The sequence below is a fragment of the Mus musculus genome, chromosome X, assembly GCF_000001635.26.
Source record: "Mus musculus strain C57BL/6J chromosome X, GRCm38.p6 C57BL/6J".
NCBI classification, from domain to species: Eukaryota; Metazoa; Chordata; class Mammalia; order Rodentia; family Muridae; genus Mus; species Mus musculus.
In genome coordinates, this window is record NC_000086.7 from 106091681 (window position 1) to 106113708 (window position 22028).

General features: G+C 40.3%; 1 protein-coding gene across 4 annotated transcripts in view; it reads left to right on the forward strand.

Annotated features, from left to right (window-relative positions):
• The window catches only part of Atp7a (ATPase, Cu++ transporting, alpha polypeptide), a 100938-nt gene that overhangs the window by 64457 nt on the left and 14453 nt on the right, over positions 1-22028 (forward strand). For all 4 annotated transcript variants that reach the window (NM_001109757.2, NM_009726.5, XM_030251205.1 and 1 more), the window contains exons 6-17: positions 404-567; positions 3173-3334; positions 5097-5173; positions 5710-5935; positions 7106-7339; positions 8847-8938; positions 10180-10307; positions 10667-10821; positions 11032-11166; positions 13467-13661; positions 15504-15686; positions 18081-18297. In NM_001109757.2, the coding sequence (NP_001103227.1) occupies positions 404-567; positions 3173-3334; positions 5097-5173; positions 5710-5935; positions 7106-7339; positions 8847-8938; positions 10180-10307; positions 10667-10821; positions 11032-11166; positions 13467-13661; positions 15504-15686; positions 18081-18297 (1968 nt within the window). The remainder of the gene's footprint in view (positions 1-403; positions 568-3172; positions 3335-5096; positions 5174-5709; positions 5936-7105; positions 7340-8846; positions 8939-10179; positions 10308-10666; positions 10822-11031; positions 11167-13466; positions 13662-15503; positions 15687-18080; positions 18298-22028) is intronic.

The window sequence follows — 22028 nt, forward strand, 5'->3', positions numbered from 1 at the left end:
TCTCTGTGAGTTCTACTTCAAGGCCGGCCTCAATTGCTTAGCAGTTTCTAGGCCAGTTAAGGCTGCATAGTGAGCCCCTGCCTTAAACACAAACAGCTGAGTCAGATGTTGTTGATAATAATTGTTTAAGCTTAGTGAAGGCACGTGAAGATGGTAATATTGCCCCTTTTACAAATACATAATTAAATTTTTGTATAATAAGTTTAAGGTATTAAGGCCACTTTTTAAAACAGTTTTTAAATTGTTTGGGTTTAAGACTTGTATAAAAAGTTGATTAGTAAATTTTGGCAACTTCTCTTTCATACTTTTGCAGTTAAATGAAAAATATGAAAAGTAGTTTTAGCATTATTCTTTTTTTTATAAAGCCTATAACCTACTTTGTTTTTCTTACCAATGTTCCCAGGAATATATTCTGTACTTGTTGCCCTAATGGCTGGCAAGGCAGAAGTAAGATATAACCCAGCTGTTATCCAACCCCGAGTGATAGCAGAGTTTATTCGAGAGCTTGGATTTGGAGCTATGGTGATGGAAAACGCTGGGGAAGGCAACGGCATCTTGGAACTTGTTGTAAGTAAGAACTTTTGTATGTTTACTAAACTTCCAACAGAAACTTGGAGAGGCCTGCACAGAAAACTTGGAAAATTGGGTATATGAAGGAAACATGAAGATAAGGTACTCTTCAAGCATAAAATGGAAGTATTATCTTTTTAAAGACTAAAAAGGGGGTGGGGTTTGCAAGATGGCTCATGCAGTAAAGGTGCTTGCTGATAAGTTTAGGCTTTTGTGACCCTCAGGGTGAAGTAGAGACTGACTCCGGAAAGCCATCCTCTGAACACCACATGTACATAAATGCACTAAAAAGAGTGGGGTGTGGTGGTTCATGCTCATAATCTCAGCATTTGGGAGGCAGAGACAGGATTCCTGGGAGTTTGAGGCCATCGTGGAGTACATAGGGAAACACACTCTTAAGGAAAGGGAAGGGAGGGGAATAAAAGACAAAGATAAAACTGTGTACTCCAGTGTAAAGAAGAGAAATTGAACCTGATGGGTTTAAAGAAAACAGAGGATACAAAAAGTAGGTAGGGAAGAGGGTGTGGAATATAAGAAGAGTTGTGGAAGAGAGGGTTAATATGTTCAAATATGTTGTATAAATTCTCAAAGAACTAATGGGTTAAAAATAAAGTGTATTTATTTTTTCTTGAAAATAGTCATTTTCATACTATATATTCTGATTATGGTTTCCCTCCCTCATTTCCTTCCAGAGCCTCCCCACTCTTCCAGCTCCTTTCTCTCTCTTAAGAAAACAGACAGGCACCCAAAGCTCCCTGGTCTCTGCTCTGACAGAGTTTGTTCCATCTGTGCACCCTTAGGAAGTTGCCTGTGATTACACTGAGCCGGGAAATTCCCCGTACCTGCACTGGGTGCACTGGTCACAGAATCAGTGTCAGATTCTGGCGCAGCCCTATGGCAACAAGCCCTGTTCTTGCCTCAGCTCCCTCCTCTGCTAATACCCTCTGGCATCCACGTGCTGACTGAGCCCCCAATAAATCTCTCCTGCTCTCAGCAGGGGGAGAGGGGGCTGGGGTAGCGGGGAGGGGGAAGAAAACAGACAGGCAAATAGAAAAGATAGACAAACAAGGACAAAGCAAAATGAACAAACTAACAAAAAAGAAACTAAGAAAGCACATGAGAAAGGCATACACGTGCTCACAGACAGACACACAGACATACACACACACAAACCATCAAATCGGAAACCATAATATACTGGAAAAAAAAAGCAGTAAGGTTAAAAAAAAATGGCCAAACAAAGCAATCTGAGACAACCAACGTCCAAAACTACTTTTGAGTTAATTTTGTGTTGGCCATCTACTGGTAGGCCTGGGGTCTGTACTTAAGTGGGATTTATATTCAGCAAGACTTAGAGAAACTCGTTTTTCCTTTGGGAATGATTATTAATTGGGGATAGCGTTCTGGTTGGGACTGAGAGCTTGTGGCTACTTTCCTGAAATAACGACACCATTACTCGCTAAGAACTGTTTTACAGGAAGGAGGCTTTTTGCACTCATTGAACTACATTCTTGCATGGGATATTTCCAAGAATTATCTACAGGAGAAATGATAAGCTTTCTAGAATCCAGGTTCTGAATAGACTCTTTGTTCGGGGAGAGCTAGTGGCCACACAGTTGCTTTTCTCCATGGTTCACTCCCACAGAGCCTAGAGGAAAGGAACGGAATGCAATTGGTAGGACACAGCTGGCTGGTTTTTTATCAAGAATCACCTTACTTGGTTTTGAATAAATGCTTCCTGGAAAAACAAATTGATTAAGACAGTCTTTTTTAAAAAAATTTTTTTTCTTTTATGGAGGAATTTGAGAGGTATTTACTTATCTTTTTGGTTTACTTAAAGTATTTTTATTTACGCATCTGTGTGTGAAGAGGATGTCAGATTCTTTGGAGCAGGACTTACAGGCAATTGTGAGTCAACCCACTTGGTCCCCTGTAAGAACAGCAAGTACTCTTTAACTCCTGAGCCATCTCTCTAGCCCTTATTTACTTCAAATATTTTAGATGGGCTGGACAGATAAATGGCTTAACAGCTAATTTATGTGCACACTTGGCTCTTGGAAGCCAGAAAAGAACGAGCTTTGTGTTCACCTAGAGAAGCTGCTTCAGTCATCTCAGGAAATAAACTAGAGCAATTAAGGCAGATATCGAACTTCAGCCTCTTGCCCCCCCCCCCACACTCGTGCATATGGGTGCACACACATACAAATCCCCACACATGAACATATACATGTACACAACCGAAAATAGAATTCTTTTTTTCTTTGTTAAATTTTATCAAGATAAGATATAACTCATACACTACATAATCCATTCACTGAAAATATGCCATGCCATGGGCTTTAGTATATGCCTAGTTTAGTCCAGTTATCTTCAGAACCAATTCTGGATCTTTTGCATTATTCTGAGACTCCCCAGCTCCATCAGAGGTGGTATTCCCTCATAATATCAGAATTTTAATAATCATATCATCAAAAGTATACTTATTGCACAGATAAAACCTTGTAAGGCAATCCTGTGCTACGATAGTCCTTTTAGTTAGAAGTACTAAATTTTCATAGAAGAAAAGGGATATTTTTAATAACAAAGGCTTTGTTTTTAACAGGTGAGAGGAATGACGTGTGCTTCCTGTGTCCATAAAATTGAATCAACACTCACAAAACACAAAGGGATCTTCTACTGCTCTGTGGCCCTGGCAACTAACAAAGCACATATTAAATATGATCCAGAAATTATTGGTCCCAGAGATATTATCCATACCATCGGAGTAAGTCTTGACTTTGCTTTTCTGTTACACCTTTCCAGTCAACCACCTTCTGGAATCACATCTGGTTTACATTAGATAGAGACATTGAAAAGACTGTAACCCCTTTGACTATTCCACATAAGAACATTAGTGTGTGTCTGCTTTTGTTACTCCCAACCCCCATGGCCTTCATCAGGAAACTTAGATGCATATTTGTGCTATTAAATCATGAGCAGACCTAAGCTGGAACTATCAATTACTTATTTAGGAAATGGATATAAAGTGCAATTTATAAGAAAGAATCAAGCTAATCACTATAAAATTAAAGTATCTTGCTAGATGTGTTATGGTTTGTTAAAGCAAAGCAGAACAAAAGAAAACAAACACTTTCAAGTTAAATGTAACCCTTTTCTTTTTAAAGATTTATTTATTTATTTATTTATTTATTTATTTAATGTATATAAGTACACTGTAGCTGTCTTCAGACACACCAGGAGGGGACATCAGATCCCATTACAGATGGTTGTGAGCCACCATGTGGTTGCTGGGAATTGAACTCAGGACCTTTGGAAGAGCAGTCAGTGCTCTTACACGCTGAGCCATCTCTCTAGCCCAAATGCAACCCTTTTCTTTGTGCTAAATTTATCCTGTGTTCTTCCGTGTATCTTAAGCAGTAATATATATGTATTTTATATTTATATTATGCATATTTGTATTATATACTTTCAGTGTGCTATGAAATTGATGTTCTGATGTTAGACAGTGTACTATAGTTCAGGTAGTATCCTATTATTAGTTTAGGCAGCTATACCATTGATATATATGAAGCTGCTATTACTGAGTATCTACCCTAGTCACCTTCAGCAGGTAAACAGATATGTTGCCAAGCTTCAGTTTTAGATTCTCAGAACAGGGCTGCCATCTTATTTCAGAGGTGAAACAACTTGAGAAGCTATTTTTGGGGATTCTATGAGACTTGATGCAGGTCACTTTGACCATGTTACATTGTTAACTACTAGAAGATGGCAGCCATTTCCCTAGCAGTTGAGACTGGTGTTTTCAATTGCAGAACTGTCTGTGCCCATGTACATCTTACTAAGGTGTAGTTCCCTTTTTATAGGTAGCTGTGTTGGGGAAAAGGGCTTTTGTTCATGTTCTTTTTACAGTGGAACAAAGTGTCCAAGGCTTTGCCTACAGGCCATGTAGGCAAGGCCTTGAACAATGCATTTAATATAGTGCTAGAGTTTGTGCACTGTCAGTGAAAAAGGTTACTGCACTCAGTGAAATTGGGAGTTTAAGAGCAGCAGAATATATATGCAGCTAGAGTCAAGAGCTCCGGGGTACTGGTTAGCTCATAATGTTGTTCCACCTATAGGGTTGCAGATCCCTAGTCGGCCATCACTGGAAAGAGAGGCCCATTGGACTTGCAAACTTTATATGCCCCAGTACAGGGGAATACCAGGGCCAAAAAGGGGGAGTGGGTGGGCAGGGGAGTGGGGGTGGGTGGATATGGGGGACTTTTGGTATAGCATTGGAAATGTAAATGAGTTAAATACCTAATAAAAAATGGAAAAAAAAAAAGCAGCAGAATAGACAGTAGCTAGAATCAATTAATTTCATTGCAAGATTAGAAACCAGATTAGTCAAGGGTAGAACGCTCTGGACAGCTTCATGCTTCCATTCCCTAGAATGACACTTCCTCAGGAATTGAACTGAGTCATTCTAAGTAATAGCAGCATGGCATTGAGTGAAATGACATTTTTTTTTTCATGAATTTCCTCAGAGCTTAGGCTTTGAAGCTTCTTTGGTCAAGAAAGATCGATCAGCCAACCACTTAGATCATAAACGAGAAATAAAACAGTAAGTACTTTGGGGTTATCAATAAAAACATTTCAACTCCTTTTAGAAATTTAACATCCTGTTAGCATGTCAATTTGTACTATAGCATTTTTTATCCTTTTAGAATTTTAACATCCTGCAAGCATGTCAATTTGTACTATAGCACTTTTTATCCTTTTAGAATTTTAACATCCTGCAAGCATATTAATTTGTACTATAACATTTTTTAAGATTTACTTTGATATTTTCAATTTTGTGTGTATGTGTATGTGAGTGGCTATCACATGTATGCAGGAGACTGTGGAGGTCAGAAGAGGGTGTTAGATCTGCTGCTACTGGAGTTATGGGTGTTTGTGAGCTGATGTGCGTGCTGGGAACTAAACTTGGGTCCTCTGAAACAGCAGTAGGAGCTTGTAACTACAAAGCCATTGCTCCAACTACATGCTATCTTCTTAGCCTGAGTGAGATGGTTTCTCTATAGTTCATAGAATATTTAACTTTTAGGTACTCACTAACTAAAATGGTTGTTTTTTCTCTTAAACTATTTTCCACTTAAGATGGAGAGGGTCTTTCCTTGTGAGCCTGTTTTTCTGTATCCCTGTAATGGGACTGATGGTCTATATGATGGTTATGGATCACCACCTTGCAACTCTTCACCATAATCAGAACATGAGTAATGAAGAAATGATCAACATGCATTCTGCTATGTTTCTGGAGCGTCAGATCCTGCCAGGACTGTCCATTATGAATTTGTTGTCCCTTTTATTGTGTCTACCTGTACAGGCAAGTGACATTATCAAGTATATTATTTGGTCTTCATTAAAGGTTTAAAAGTGAGGGCTGAGGGAGTAGTTCAGTGGTAGATTACTTGTCTAGTATACCAAGAGCCCTGAGTTCAAGCCCAAGACCTCCAAAGCAAAAGACAGTAGTGCTAACAGTTTTTTTGTTTATTTGTTTGTTTGTTTGTTTGTTTGTTTTTTCCGAGACAGGGTTTCTCTGTGTAGTTCTGGCTGTCCTGGAACTCACTCTATAGACCAGGCTGGCCTCTGCCTGCCAAGTGCTGGGATTAAAGGCGTGCGCCACCACGCCTGGCTTAACAGTTACTTAATGCCAGTTGTACTAATGGAAGACAAGCTTTCCTGTTACACTTCCCACTAGAACCTGTGGCTTGTGATTGGCGTTTGGAAAAGGGCTAAGTTTTATATATTAAAATAAACTTTCCAAAATATCTAAATTATCTCCCTAGTTTACTTGTTCAAGCTAGAGTCAAAAAGGAAAATGTGGAGCTAGAGGCAGATGGGTCTCTATGAGTTCAAGGCCAGCCTGGTCTATAGAGAGAGTTTCAGGACAGCCAGCGCTACACAGAGAAACCCTGTCTCAAAAACCAAAAGAGAAAAAGAAAGGAAGCCGGGCGTGGTGGCGCACGCCTTTAATCCCAGCACTCGGGAGGCAGAGGCAGGCGGATTTCTGAGTTCGAGGCCAGCCTGGTCTACAAAGTGAGTGCCAGGACAGCCAGGGCTACACAGAGAAACCCTGTCTCGAAAAACCAAAAAAAAAAAAAAAAAAAAAAAAAAAAAAGAAAAAGAAAGGAAAAAGAAAACTTGCAACAGCCGTCTGGCATTTTTATGGTATGAAGTGTCTGCTGGATTATGGATGATGCCCCTTGGTGTTTTGCACAGCAACTTGAAGCCCTTCTGTACATACCTCTACTTAAATGCGAACTTGTTCCTGCTCAAAATCTCCCCCTTATAGCCAGGTAGGTGCATGCCTGTAACCCCAAGATCTTGTAAAGTTTAAGGCCAACCTGGGCTTACATATGAGGCTCGAGAACAGTGTTTATAGATTAGTTAAAAGGCAAAGGAGGTAAACATCCATAATTTATGCTGTTTACTTAGGTATACATATGAATTTCGGGTTTAGAAAGACTCAGTCATATTCACTCTTCTGTTACAGTTTTGTGGCGGCTGGTACTTCTACATTCAGGCTTACAAAGCACTGAAGCATAAGACAGCAAACATGGATGTGCTGATTGTGCTGGCAACCACCATCGCATTTGCCTACTCTCTGGTTATTCTTCTGGTTGCAATGTTTGAGAGAGCCAAAGTGAACCCCATTACCTTCTTTGATACACCTCCTATGCTGTTTGTGTTTATTGCACTAGGACGATGGCTGGAACATATAGCGAAGGTAAAATATGAAAGGGTGACATTTGTTAAGATAGTGGATCAGTCAAATACCTTACTGTTTTCTCATTACCACTCATTAGAAATGTACCCCCAGAGCTCATGTCTCTAGCTGCATATGTATCAGAAGATGGCTTAGTCAGCCATCATTGGGAAGAGAGTCCTTGGTCTTGCAAACTTTATATGCCTCAGTACAGGTGAACTCCAGGGCCAAGAAGTGGGAGTGGGTGGGTAGGGGAGTTGGGGGGAGGGTATGGGGGACTTTTGGGATAGCATTGGAAATGTAAATGAAGAAAATACCTAATTGTAAAAAAAATGTGTATTGAGTAACGTAGTTAACCATTTTAGTTCTAACAATATCTTCAGTAAAGTTATCAAGTTGATATTACCGCCAAGGTTAGAGTATATACTTTGGGTTTTTTGTTTTGTTTTTGGTTTGGTTTGGGTTGGGTTTTTTGTTTTTGTTTTTGTTTTTTTGTTTTTGGTTTTTAGAGACAAGGTTTCTCTGTATAGCCCTGGCAGACCAGGCTGGCCTCGAACTCAGAAATCTGCCTGCCTCTGCCTCCCGAGTGCTGGGATTAAAGGCGTGCGCCACCACGCCGGGCCCATGGTACTTTGTGAGAACCATTGAGAATTACTGATTAGTCATATCATATTGCTATTTGAGAGTTGACTTAACCATGTGGCTTAAAACAGTGGTATCAAAGTTTACTCATGTTGCCATGCTGTGATGAAGGTCAGCTTCTAATCCAGTTCCATGTAACTTTATGTTTAACTGAGTTAAAAAGCATAATCTATGCTTCTCAGTACCGTAAGTGTTGTACAGTTTTTCCCTAACTACAGTCTAGACAGTCACTTGCTAGTTCTGTCAGGTAAGTGTGTCTTCATTTTTACTAAACCGTTCTAGCTTTCTTAATTGTTTTTTCCAATTTTTTGTTCTAGACAATACTACACTGACCATATTCATGCCTAGCATTCATTCTTCCCTCTGAGCTGGGTACCTTAGGAGTGATTAAGAAGGGATATGATTTATGATGGTTGTCTCACAGGGCATAATCTTCCCATGGTCTCATGCTCTTAGCTGGGGGAAATTTGGCCAGTTAGGGTCTGTCAGCTAGGTTTTACTACAATGTCCTCACTATAGCGTCTTCTCTAAATCCTTGCTAAGTGGCAGATGGTAACTAGAATGCAAAGGGGATCTGGTTTAAGTTTCTTTTATGAGTAGTCTGGAAAAGCTATCTATACATGGAGTGTTTATAATTCTTCTTGAGTAATCTACTTATTCAAGTACTTTGTTCATGGATACATTAGATTCCTGGTATTTTCTATTAAATTGTATTTCTTTATAAATTATACCTCGTACTTTTAAAATTATAGTTTTGATATTCCAATGTCAATTTCTCTGATCAAATGTTTTTCTTAAGCTAATGTTTGAGCAAATGTTAAAAGATTTTATCTTTATGTTTAAACACTTTCTTTCTTCAGCACTGTTGTTGTGTTTTAATCTATAGGGCAAAACCTCCGAGGCTCTTGCAAAGCTAATTTCATTACAAGCAACTGAAGCCACTATTGTAACTCTGAACTCTGAAAATCTCCTCCTGAGGTACTTCATTTGCGTTTGTAACTTGTTTTAAACATTCTGTTATTGATTTTATTGTGGTGAGTACACATATGTTATGACACATGTGTGGAGGTCAGAGGACAGCTTGTGGGAGTTTTCTCCTCGTACCATGTGGGCCCTACTGATGGCACTGAGGTTGTTAGGTTTGGCAGCAAGCTACCCTATGTGCTGAACCAGCTTACTGGCCCTCTTTTATGGACATATTTTGAGATGTATCTATTAGTAAGGAATGTCATAATGCCACATAATCTGGCTCTCAGACTTAATGATGCTTTACTTCCTCTGTCTGTCTCATCTTTCTTTGTTGCAGTAGGAAATAAATCCCAGGCATATAGTTTCTGTGGAACATTCTCAGCAGGATTTCTTTATAGAAGGATGTATTCAGCTAGATGGTGGTTGCATATGCCTTTAATCGCAGCACATGGTAGACAGAGGCAGGTGGATTTCTGTGAGTTTAAGGCCAGTCTGGCCTATACACAGTGAGTTCCAGGACAGCCAAAGCTACACAGAGAAACCCTGTCTTGAGACCAACACCCCCAAAAGGACATATTCAAGCCATGTGTAACCCTAACAAGCCATACCTGTAATCCTAACACTCCAGAAGCTGAAGCAGGGGGATCGTGGATTTGAGAATAACCTGGGCCAGTCTCTTACCTTACCTATCTTTTGACACAAGGTCTTGCTTTGGGGCTCTGTCTTCAGGATTGTTTTGGTGTCAGGAAATGATCTGAAGATCTTAAGTATACCAGAAAAGTGGTTGGCCACTGAGAACTTACTTATTTTAACGCTTAGTGATACCTCCTTTGACTAAAGGAAGAAGAAAGGAAAGAATGAAGGAGCTATTCTAATTTAAAAGAAATATAAGATAGCTGATATTGAAATTTTTATATAGCTAGTTAGGGTCTCATGTAATATAGGCTGACCTTGAACTCATAATCCATCTGCCTCTACTTCCCAAGTATTGGGATTACTGGTGTTTGCTATCATGCCTGACTGTGGCACTGTTTTTTTGAATAAATATTTAGAGTGCTTGCTTTGGGCCAAGAATTTGTTCATTACCACCAGTGAGCAAAACTAATGTGGTTGTTGCTAGCCTAGATGTTGGATCCCGGTTCTGTTCGTAGTAATTACAGAGCCATAAGCTTGACACGGTCTCCAAATCTTGTGTGTGGAGGGTAGAATAAGCAGATGCCATGATGCTTTTTATGTTAACTCATACGCAGTGAAGAACAAGTGGATGTGGAACTTGTACAACGTGGAGATATCATTAAGGTTGTTCCAGGAGGCAAATTTCCAGTGGATGGCCGTGTTATTGAAGGACATTCTATGGTGGACGAGTCCCTCATCACAGGTATGCTGTGTCAGAGAATCATGACATGAAAGGGAAATATATCAAAAGTGATAATGGAAGGTAGACACTAAAGGAGAACCAATAAATGTGTAAATCATGAACAAAGAATATGAGGGTTGTTCTTTTTTTTTTTTTTTAAAGAATATGAGTTCTTTAGAGACTGCTTGCAGTTTCCTCTGCAATGTGGGAATCTCTTCCTGGCTGTATAGCCCTGTGTTTTCTGGATGAGAAAAAAAAAAAAAAAAAAAAAAAGGAAAAAGAGGAGGGCAACTTTATCTTTGCAAGTGTCTAGATCCTAGTTTAAGAAGAATGTCCTTTCCAGGTATTTGTTGACAGTCTTTTCTTCTTACTTTCTTCAGGGGAGGCAATGCCTGTGGCTAAGAAACCTGGCAGCACGGTGATTGCAGGTTCCATTAACCAGAATGGATCTCTCCTCATCCGAGCAACACATGTGGGAGCAGATACAACCCTTTCTCAGATCGTCAAACTTGTGGAGGAGGCACAGACATCAAAGGTAACCTAGTTCCCCAGGAAAAGCAGACGATGTTCTTATTAAGCCCTTCTAGGATGAGTCTTGTGTATTTTCCTTTGATTAATTCCAGTTGCATTCCTGGGGTTTGTTAAGATAGTTCTGACTGTGCTAACTACCAAATATACTGTGTATTCAGTATTAGAGAAAAGACTTAAAGACACTCGTCATCATCACTATTATTCTAAATTCTAGGCTCCTATCCAGCAGTTTGCAGACAAACTCAGTGGCTACTTTGTTCCTTTCATCGTCTTGGTTTCCATTGTTACCCTCTTGGTGTGGATTATAATTGGATTTCAAAATTTTGAAATTGTGGAAACCTACTTTCCCGTAAGTGACTCATAATAACTTTTGACTATGTACAAAACGCTTTGTGAAACTTTTGTAGAGGTCATTAAGTAAAGCTCATTTTGAGGAGCTGGAGAAATGCTCAGTGGTTGATAGTACACACTACTTTTGCAGAAGGCCTGAGTTACATTCCCAGCACCCACCTGTAACTCCAGCTATAGCAGAACTGGATGCTTCTGGCTTCTGAGAATGCCTGCACTCGTATTCACACCCCCACCAAAAAACTATACACAGTGCGTGACTAGTCCCTGTGGAGGCCAGAATGGGGTATTGGATTCCTTGGAACTGTAGTTGCACATGGCTAGGAGCCATCATGTGTGTGCTGGGGCCTTGGGAAGAACAGCCAGCACTCTTAACTGTTCAGCCATTTCTTCAGCCCCCAACGAATACCTTATAATTAATGTTTATTTTAAAGCTATATAGTATCAGTGCCTACTTACTAAGGTCTCGGATGCTTTCTAAGTATGGCTTTATAATGTAGTAAAGGAGATCTGTGATGTCCCTCACTTTATTTTATTTATTTATTTATTTTAATTTTAATTTTATTTTGGGGGGGGTTTCGAGACAGGGTTTCTCTGTGTAGCCCTGGCTGTCCTGGAACTCACTCTGTAGACCAGGCTGGCCTCGAACTCCGAAATCCGCCTGCCTCTGCCTCCCAAGTGCTGGGATTAAAGGCGTGCACCACCACCGCCCGGCTTCACTTTATTATTTTAATTCAACAGTCTTTAGTGAAAGTGTACATGAGATTCCTCTACTGTAAATTCTCAGCTGTTTCTCCCTTCATACTTGTTGAGAGTTGGCTTTCCTTTCCAGGATGCTTTTTGTAGTCTCTGTCTAGCTTTAGCCTGGCAGTAACCACATGGATGGACAGTTGTGCTATTAGCTGTTTCTCGCTGCACTCCTTCAATGGAGATGACAAATTTTTTTCCTGTACAGTTGGACCACTTTGCCAATCTTCTGGGCTCTGTAGTGTCCTCAGAGCACAAACTTCACCATCTGTGCTTCTACACTCTTTGAAAAGAGAAGAAAACCTGATCTTCCTTGAAGTGTGGGAAGGTGCATTGAAATACTGTTTGCCGTTCTTGATTTGATTAGAAGTTACAAAGGGATTGAACTTCATTTTGGTAGATCCAGTAATCCCTCACTTTAGATATATAAACTTATATATAAACTTTAACTCAGCTTCTCTTTTTGTAAGGGGAGACATAGGGATAACAATGCCTAAGTTAAAAGATTTAAATTCACAGAGGTGAGAGCACACAACATATGTGAAAACATTTGTATATGACCTATACAAAAGTCTATGCCTAGATATTCATGAAATTCCCTTCTAACTTTTATCTTTTAAAATATTTTAAAGACTTATCTTTATACATAAGTATGTGTATGTGTGTGTGGAACTAGACTGGGAGAGTGCATTGGATTCCTTGAAGCTGTAGTTAAAGACAGGTGTGAGTTGCCAGATGTGGGTTCTGAGGACTGAACTTGGGTTTTCTGTAAGAGTTGTAAGTTCTCACAACCACTGAGCAGTCTCACTAGCCTCTTTTAACTTTTTATCTTTATTTCACTTACTCTGTGTATGTGTGTGTGTGTGTGTGTGTGTGTGTGTGTGTGTGTGTGTGTATGAGAGAGAGAGAGAGAGAGAGAGAGAGAGAGAGAGAGAGAGAGAGAGAGAGAGAGAGAAAATGAGTTCTGGAACATGTGCACCACTGAGCATGTGAGAAGGACAGAAGACAACTTCCAAGAGTTTGTTTTGTTTCCACTGTGATCTCATGGAATTGGAACGAGGTTGTAAGGTTGCACAGCAAGCACTTTTGTCTGCTGAGCAATCTTGCTTGCTCTAACCTTTGTTCTTTAAAGTGAATATTTAAGTTATTGTCTATAAAATTTTGTATGGACGTCCAATCAATGACTTCAGCATCAGAGAATCAGAATGTGTTCAGGAACAAACTTATTGAAAATAATGTCTTATGTTATTCTTGAAAGTTGCTAAAAGTTCTTCTAGATATGGAGAAATTATGGAATTCTGTGTTCTTTATTTTTCTTCATAGTTAGTAACTCCAAAATCATAAATAGGACTTATTAGCCAATTCTGCTCCCAATTTTTTATGTTTATAAGTGAAAAAATGTTTATCATTAGTAACTAAAGTGTATGTAAGTAGCCAGGTAGGCTACGTGACTTCAACACAGGTTTTATTTAAACAGGGTTGACCAGTGTTGCTTTTGTTCTGAACAACTCTACCTGTAAATGAATAACCGAAGTCCATGTCTTTCTTCTAAAGGGCTATAATAGAAGCATCTCCCGAACAGAAACCATAATACGCTTTGCTTTCCAAGCCTCTATCACGGTTCTGTGTATCGCATGTCCCTGTTCACTGGGACTAGCCACTCCAACTGCTGTGATGGTGGGCACAGGAGTAGGTGCTCAGAATGGCATACTTATCAAAGGTGGGGAGCCACTGGAAATGGCTCATAAGGTAAGAGTCCTCAGGACTAAAAATTGCACTATCAAACATGCAGTCACACCCTATTGAGAAATGGGGTTCGTAGTTTTTTTTGGCTGTGGTTCTTAGGCTGAGTCTGTTCTGGGGCTACCCTGAGGATTGAGGTAGGAAAGCTGTAATGTTGGGTCTTCTTCAGATTTGCCTTGATTACTTAAGCACTCCGAGTAGTCCCTGAATGGAGAGCCACTGTAGTTCCAAGCCATCTCTGATTACCCACATCTCCAGCACTTGCCTGGGAAAAGTTGCCAGGGCCTCCCGTGCTTCTGACATGTTTGTGTCTGACTCCACATTGTGGGAGTTGCACCTGCCATGGCAGTGCCTTTGCTGCCACCAGCTGGCAGTTTGCACTGTGACTTCAGCCTCAATTAAGGCTACTTCAATTAAAGCTGTGCTCCCAATAATACAATCTCATTATAAGGATTTAAAATATATACAGGTGCATGGAGGATACAAAGTACATAGCTTAGAACAAATCTGGAACCTAGAATAGCTAACAAATAAATATAGGCTAGAATTTTTTAAATGTGTATGAGTATATTGGCTGCATGTATGTCCATGTACCACATGCATAGAGGCCAGAAGATGCTGTTGAACATCCCCCCCCCCCCCGGGACTGGAGTAATCAACAGTTGTGAGCTGCCACATGGGTGTTGGGAACCAAACCTGGGTCCTCTGGAAGAGCAGTCAGTGTTTTTAACCATTGAGCCATCTCTCCAGCCCTAAGGAATTTTTTAAAGGTTAGTTTTTATTTTTACTCATGTGTGTGCACTTTGATATGTATATTAACGTATTTATGGGTTCCTGTGGAGGTCAGAAGGGTGTGTCAGATTCCCTAGAGCTAGAGTTATAGGTTGTTGAGACCTGCCCAATACTGGTGCTAGGAACTGAACTGGGGTCCTCTGCAAGAACACAAACTGCTTTTAAGCACCGAGTCTCCAGTCCCCAGGGTACTAGTTCTTATAGGAAAAAAAATGGCATAACTTCAAACCTAAAAAAGTATTGCCTTTTCTGCAGCTGTTGGGTACCTATCCTAAGACCAAGGACACTCCTTTATGTGACCACAGTACATTTATCAAAATCAAGAAATTAATATTGACATAATGCTGTTACCTAATCTGTAATTTCCTGTTCTGCTTTCCTCCCTTGTGTCCATGATACCCGTTACAGCACTTTTTCTCTTGTCCAGATGATGGCTCTGAGTGTTAGTCCTATCTTTATATCAGTTCTCTGGGCTGTTCAGTCTCCAAGGTTCTCATTCTGAGTTTATAGTGAGGTGAACATGGTCTCTAACTCCAGATTTTCCCCTTCTCCTATGTACGCTGACTTTCTCGAACTGCTTCTCTGAGCTTCCTCTTAACAGCCCGAGTTCTTAACCAAGACCTAGCCAAGTCAGGCAACCCAGCTGTCATTCCATGCAACCTAACATTTACATTTTCTCTTACAGTCATCTGCTTGCCACCCAGATTTCTCCAATAGATCTCTAATTCATTAGTATTGAAAACCTTTGTGTTTCCCCTAGAGATGCCAGTGACGGTCTCTTAATTACCTATTAACAGCCAACCCAGAACTAACAGCTCTAGTTGTTTAACACAGATTCACAGATATTTAACAGGATTAAAACTCAACTGTGGGGTAAGGAAATTAGTTGCTACAAGAGTATTTTTTAATATGCCTTTTGTTCATCCAGAGATGATCAGTTGTGAAGCCAAAGTCCAGTTTATTAAGAAGTGAAATATCTGTTAAAAATAAACCTGTTTCTTATTTCTGGGAAGATGATGTTACATGGATGCATTCTGTTTTGTAACTGTTCTCTAGGTAAAGGTAGTGGTATTTGATAAGACTGGAACCATCACCCATGGAACCCCAGTAGTGAATCAAGTGAAGGTTCTCGTGGAAAGTAACAAGATATCACGCAATAAGATCCTGGCCATTGTGGGGACTGCAGAAAGTAACAGTGAACATCCTTTAGGAGCAGCTGTAACCAAATATTGCAAAAAGGTACAATTTTATCTTTCATATTTATGTTACCATGTCATGTAGGAATGATAACAGACCTAATCTGGGCTGGTCTTTGAATACATTTTATGTATGTAATTAGTATGAGGCTAAAGAGAATTGTATTTTCTTTTTTAAAAATATTTTTATTAGGTATTTTCCTCATTTACATTTCCAATGCTATCCCAAAAGTCCCCCATACCCTCCCCCCCACTCCCCTACCCACCCACTCCCCCTTTTTGGCCCTGGCGTTCCCCTGTACTGGGGCATATAAAGTTTGCCTGTCCAATGGGCCTCTCTTTCCAGTGATGGCTGACTAGGTCATCTTTTGATACATATGCAGCTAGAGTCAAGAGCTCTGGGGTACTGGTTAGTTCATATTGTTGTTCTACCTATAGGGTTGCAGTTCCCTTTAGCTCCTTGGGTACTTTCTCTAGCTCCTCCATTGGGAGCCCTGTGATGCATCCAATAGCTGACTGTGAGCTTCCACTTCTGTGTTTGCTAGGCCCCTGCATAGTCTCACAAGAGACAGCTATATCTGGGTCCTTTCAGCAAAATCTTGCTAGTGTGTGCAATGGTGTCAGCGTTTGGAAGCTGATTATGGGATGGATCCCCAGATATGGCAGTCTCTACATGGTCCATCCTTTCGTCACAGCTCCAAACTGTGTCTCTGTAACTCCTTCCATGGGTGTTTTGTTCCCAATTCTAAGAAGGGGCAAAGTGTCCACACTTTGGTCTTCGTTCTTCTTGAGTTTCATGCGAATTGTATTTTCTTATTTAATTGAATGGATTGGGCAGGGACTGTAGCTGGATTGGTAGAATGCTTGCCTAGATGTTAGGGGCCTAGGTTTTGATCCCTGACACCAATAAAGTAAGCATGTTTAATCCCAGCCCTCAGGAAGCAGAGGCAGGCAGATCTCGAAGTTCAAGGCCAGCCCGGTCTACAGAGTTCCAGGACAGCCAGGGCTCCACAGAGAATCCCTGTCTTGAAAAACAAACAAAAACTTTCATGGTCATCTTCATTGCATAGTGAACTTGATCCCAGCCTAGACTATGTAAAACCTTGTCTCAAACTTGTATACTGCTTTGTTCATACAGCAACTGTAAAGATTAAAAAAAAAAAAAAGTAATTCTGATCTTATCACACAGTAACCCATTTGACATAAAACGTTAAAATAGAAGTAGTATGTATATTGATAGCATAACTTAGGTCATAAAAGTGGAACGCTTACCCCTTTCCCCCAACATAACTCCTCAGTCCAAAATTTAATAATTGGTATCTGTGACTTAAACTCTCAACTAAAAAAACCAATTCTCCCTGCCTCCTAATCTTAAAGGGACAGTATGTGTTTTCCATTCAGGAATCTCCAACTAATTTTTTTTCCCAATTAATTTTTAAAAGTGAGTTCTTGCCCAGTGGTTGAGACATCTTTATTGATTTTTTAAAAAATTTATAAAGTTTAATAAACAATTTCTGGTGTGTTCAGAAATGTATGTTAATGTTATTTATGTAATTATGTAAAGATTTAGTTTAGTTTAGTTATTAATGTGTTTTTCTCTGTGTGTGTATGCACACCTGAAGTGGATATTGGATACCTTGAAGATGAAGTTACATTTCTGAGCTGCCTAATGCGGGTGTTGAGACCCAAATTCTAGTCCTCTGATGGAGTCATATGTACTCTTAACTACTGAGCCATTTCTTCAGCAAAACCTCATTCTTTTAAGAGCAAAGATTTTCCTATGTTGTCCAGGCTGGTCTAAGTTCCTGGGCGTAAGTGCTGTTTCTACCTCAGTTTCCACATGGCTGGGTCTATAGGCATGTGTCGTTTGCACCTAGCTGATGATACTTTTTTTGTTGCTTTTGAGAGTCTCATCACATAGCCAGGGCTGGTCTGGAACTTGCTTTATAGCCAGGTAAACCCTGAACTTACAGAACCTGTGCAGATTTCCATCTTTTAAGAGCCAGGGTTCCAGGTGTATGCCATCATGCCCACCTGCATTTATCATTCAAAACTTTACATAGAAAACCATACAGTGACCTTGCTTTTTATTTTATTAGATGAATTTTCCCTATCAGGAAATTCAAGCCTACCCCATTGTTTTGTATTCGGTTCTGTGAGTGGGGTTTTGTTTTCAGTGCACACTGCCACATGCTTGCCAGTTTCTCCAGTCTGTCTTCATGTTAAACATCAGTGAAGTTGTTAGATCATCAGAGGCTCACAGTTTCATTTTTCATGACCATTACTAACATTTATACAAATGGTTTTATCAGTTTGTGCCTGCACCCAAAATTTGAAGTCCTGTCTTCTTTCATTCTTCTAACACTGTTCTCCTAATTAAAAATACTACACCATTTGTTTGTTTGTTTATTTAGTGTGTTGTGTTTCTGTTTGTTAGGAGCTGGACACTGAAACCCTGGGTACCTGTACAGATTTCCAGGTTGTACCAGGCTGTGGTATTAGCTGTAAAGTCACCAATATTGAAGGTTTGCTACATAAGAGTAACTTGAAGATAGAAGAAAATAACATTAAAAATGCATCCCTGGTTCAAATTGATGCAATTAATGAACAGTCATCAACTTCATCTTCTATGATTATTGATGCTCATCTCTCAAGTAAGTTGATTTCTTTGTAGTAGTTTATAGATTTCTCTTTTAGCTTTTTCTTTTTTCCTATTTTTCTTTTTTTAAATTGAAAATAGATCCTTCTCTCTTACAATGCATCCTGACCACAGTTCCTCCTCCCTTCACTTCTCCCAGCCACTCCACCTCCTTTTTCCCCAGATCCACTCACCCTCCATCTCCAACCAGAAAATAGCAAGAGACAACATCCAAGCATGGCAGAACAAAATAGAGTCAGACAAAGCAAAAGCCCTCATACCAAAGCTCACAAGGCAACCTAGCAGGAGGAAAGGAGCTCCAAGAACAGGGAAAAGAGTCTGAGACACATCCATTCTCACAGTTAACAGTCTCACAAAATACCAAGCTAACAGTCATAACATATATGCAAAGGACCTGGTGCAGACCCATCCAAACCCCATGCTTGCTGCTTCAAGTGCCTGTGAGCCCCATATGCATCCTACTTAGTTGATTCAGTGGGCCGTGTTCTCCTGGTGTCCTCCATTCCCCTCTGAGTCCTACAATATTTGCACCCCCTCTTCTGTGGAATTCCCCAAATTCTGAGGGGAGAGACCCAATGGACACCTCCAATTTAAACCCTCAGCATAATGAGTGTTGGGCTGTGGGTCTCTGCATCGACTCCCATCTACTGCCAGAGGAAACCTCTCTGATGACAACTGGACAAAGCACCAATCTATGAGGATAGCAGAAATCATTAAGAAGAATTTCATTGATTTTTTTTTGACCAGTCATGTTTGGTTCCACCCTATGTCCCTGGGCTATCTAGTCTCTGGATCCTGACCATCGAACCAGGGTCAGAAATGAACTCTGTCTCATGGCATGGGCCCCAAGTAAAATCAGACATTAGTTGGCTACTCCCACAAGTTCTAAACCACCATTGTATTACCATTTTATGGAGGCAGGACCGAATGTAGACCAAAAGGTTTGTGTCTGGGTGTGTGTCCACCTTTTTCTTTGATTAGCCTGCAGAGTATTTGTAAGGTTCCACACAGGCACCAACTTGACCTTGACGTGTTCAATGAGCTGTGCAGATGTAGTCCTTGGCAATGGGGCCCTGCTGTTAATTTGTAGAGAGCAAACTTCTGTCCTAGTATCAGTCTGGCTTGTTTGGACAAGCTTGTGGAGACAGGACTCCCTTGGCCAAATACTCACCAAATATAACTTAGTCCCACCACTGGAAGCCTTGCCTGGCTATTAGAGATGGCCAGTTCAGAGTCTGTAGTCCTCATTGCTTAGGAGTCCTTACTAGGATTACTCTCACAGATTCCAGGAGGAAGTTTCCACACTGCCCCCAACTGCTGCTCAGCTCCATCCCATCTCCCAATACCACCCAATCCCTCCCATTCCCTTCCCCACCTGCCTCATTCTACCCACAAAATCCATTCTATTTCTCCTTCCCAGGGAGATCCACCTTCAACCCCTCCTCTTCACCTAACCTCCCTGGGGTCTGTGAATTGTAGATTAATTATCATTTACTTAACAACTAATATCTACTTATAAGTGAACACATACCATGCTTGACTTTCTGTGTTTGGGTTACCTCAGGATGTTATTTTCTAGTTCCATTCATTTGCCTGCAATTTTCAGGATGTCCTTGTTTTTAATAGCTGAGTAGTACTCCTTGTGTAAATGTACCACGTTTTCTGTATCCATTCCTCTGTTGAGGGACATCTGGGTTCTTTCCAGCTTCTGGCTATTATAAATAAGGCTGCTATGAACATAGTGGAGCATGTGTCCTTATTACATGTTGGTGCATATTCTGGGTATATGGCCAGGAGTGGTATAGCTGGGTCTTCAGGTAGAACTATTTCCAGTGTTCTGAGGAACCACCAGATTGATTTCCAAAGTGGTTGTACAAGTTTGCACTCTGACCAGCAATGGAGGATCCTTGAGTCTCGTGGGGAGTTCCACAATCTGCATATTGTCCAGTTGTGGCTCTCTATGTTCATTTCCATCTTCTTCAAAAAGAAGCTTCTCTGATGTGGGCTGAGTGAGGTGCTGGTCTATGGGTGTCATAGTATATTATTAGAAGTCATTTTATTCTTATGTTCCTTTAACAAAATAATAGCAATAGGTTTTAGCCTAGATCCATTCTAGTCTCAGGGTCTTGGTTACTTAATAGTACTGGGTATGGGTTCCATCTCATGGGCTAGGCCTTAAATCTGATTAAAGTGTGATTAAGTTACTCCCATAGCGTGTGTGCCACTCTTGTACCAGTATGTCTTACAGGCAGGCCATTGTTGCAGGTCGCAGGGTTTGCAGTTGAGTGGTGATAATTAATGGTCGCCTGTCTCCTCTAGTGGAATGCAGGAATGCAGAGTACCTTTCGGTACCCTGAACTCTAGAGTCAGTAGGAGTGAAGCTTATAGTTAGGCACCAGCTCGACTTTTCCATGTTCTGTGATATAAGTATTGACTTCAGCAATAGGTCCTGACAAGTAGAGAGCACCAAATAACATCGGCAGTAGCCTGTGGTGATTTGTTTGTTTGTTTGTTTTGGTTTTTGAGGGCTTGTTTGTTTGTTTGTTTGTTTTGAAGGTATTCCTTTTTTGGTGCTCCTTTGTAGTCTGCCATTTTCTACTCATTATTTCATTTCCTATTCTCTCCATGCAGTACCCTCACTGTAAATAGCATCTACCCTGTTTATCTTTCTAGACTTGTCTTTATGGTTGGCACTTCAACATGTGCTGATCGAAATACTTACTCATCTTAAATTATACTTGTACTTTATTTCTATTATATTAGACATACTACAAAATAATTATTTCCTGACCATTTGTACTTCTCTGTGACTTTTTGTCTATGGATGTCATTTTAAGTAACTGACATATAGAAAAATTACTCAACAGGAACATCTACTGTGTGTTGTGGATCGCTAACAACACTAAAAAGAATCATTAGTGAGGGCAGAGGTGTACACCTCTCTAAGCCTCTCCTCTGCTTAGCATATGTGAGGCCCTGGGTTGGATCTCCAGCACCACTGAGGAAGAAGATGGGAGCTAGTACCAAAGAAAGAGGCTGCGTTAGTGGGCTATTGTCACTACCCTGGCAAAACATAACAATGGCTCAGGCTCGTGTGATAGCAGTACAGTTTGTAAGAAGTGGTCAAATTCCAGGTGTGTCTTGAAGAGCAAGCTGAAAGATTTAACTACTAATTAGATATATAGAATATGAGTTAAATAAGAGTTAAGGGTTTGGGGAGATGGCTCACCAATTAAGAATATTGGCTGTTCTTCCAGAGGACAAATTTCAATTCTACGCACCCACACGGCAGCTCACAACTGGCTTGTAACTCCAGTACCAGGGGATACAGTGTTGTCTTCTGACCTCCCACGGGCACCATATGACATGGTACACAGACATACATGCAGGCAAAATACCTATCCACATACAAACCAGTTTTTAAAAATTAAAACAGAAGAGTCAAATCATGCCAAAGTTAGTGGCCCACCTTTTAGATGGATGGAGTTACCATTAAATAGGATACGGAAGACAAAAAGAACAATATTGGAGACAAGATCAGGCATCCAGCTTTATAGAAGTTACATTATATAACAGGATGCCTGTTCGCTAAGTAGAAATATCATAAAAACGGAATTATTAGGTAGGCAGTTGTCTCCAGAGGCCTGAACATTCAGGAGACTGAATTAGAAATACAGAATTGAGAGTCATTTGCTTTGTAGATCTGTGGTATCAAATACAGTAATT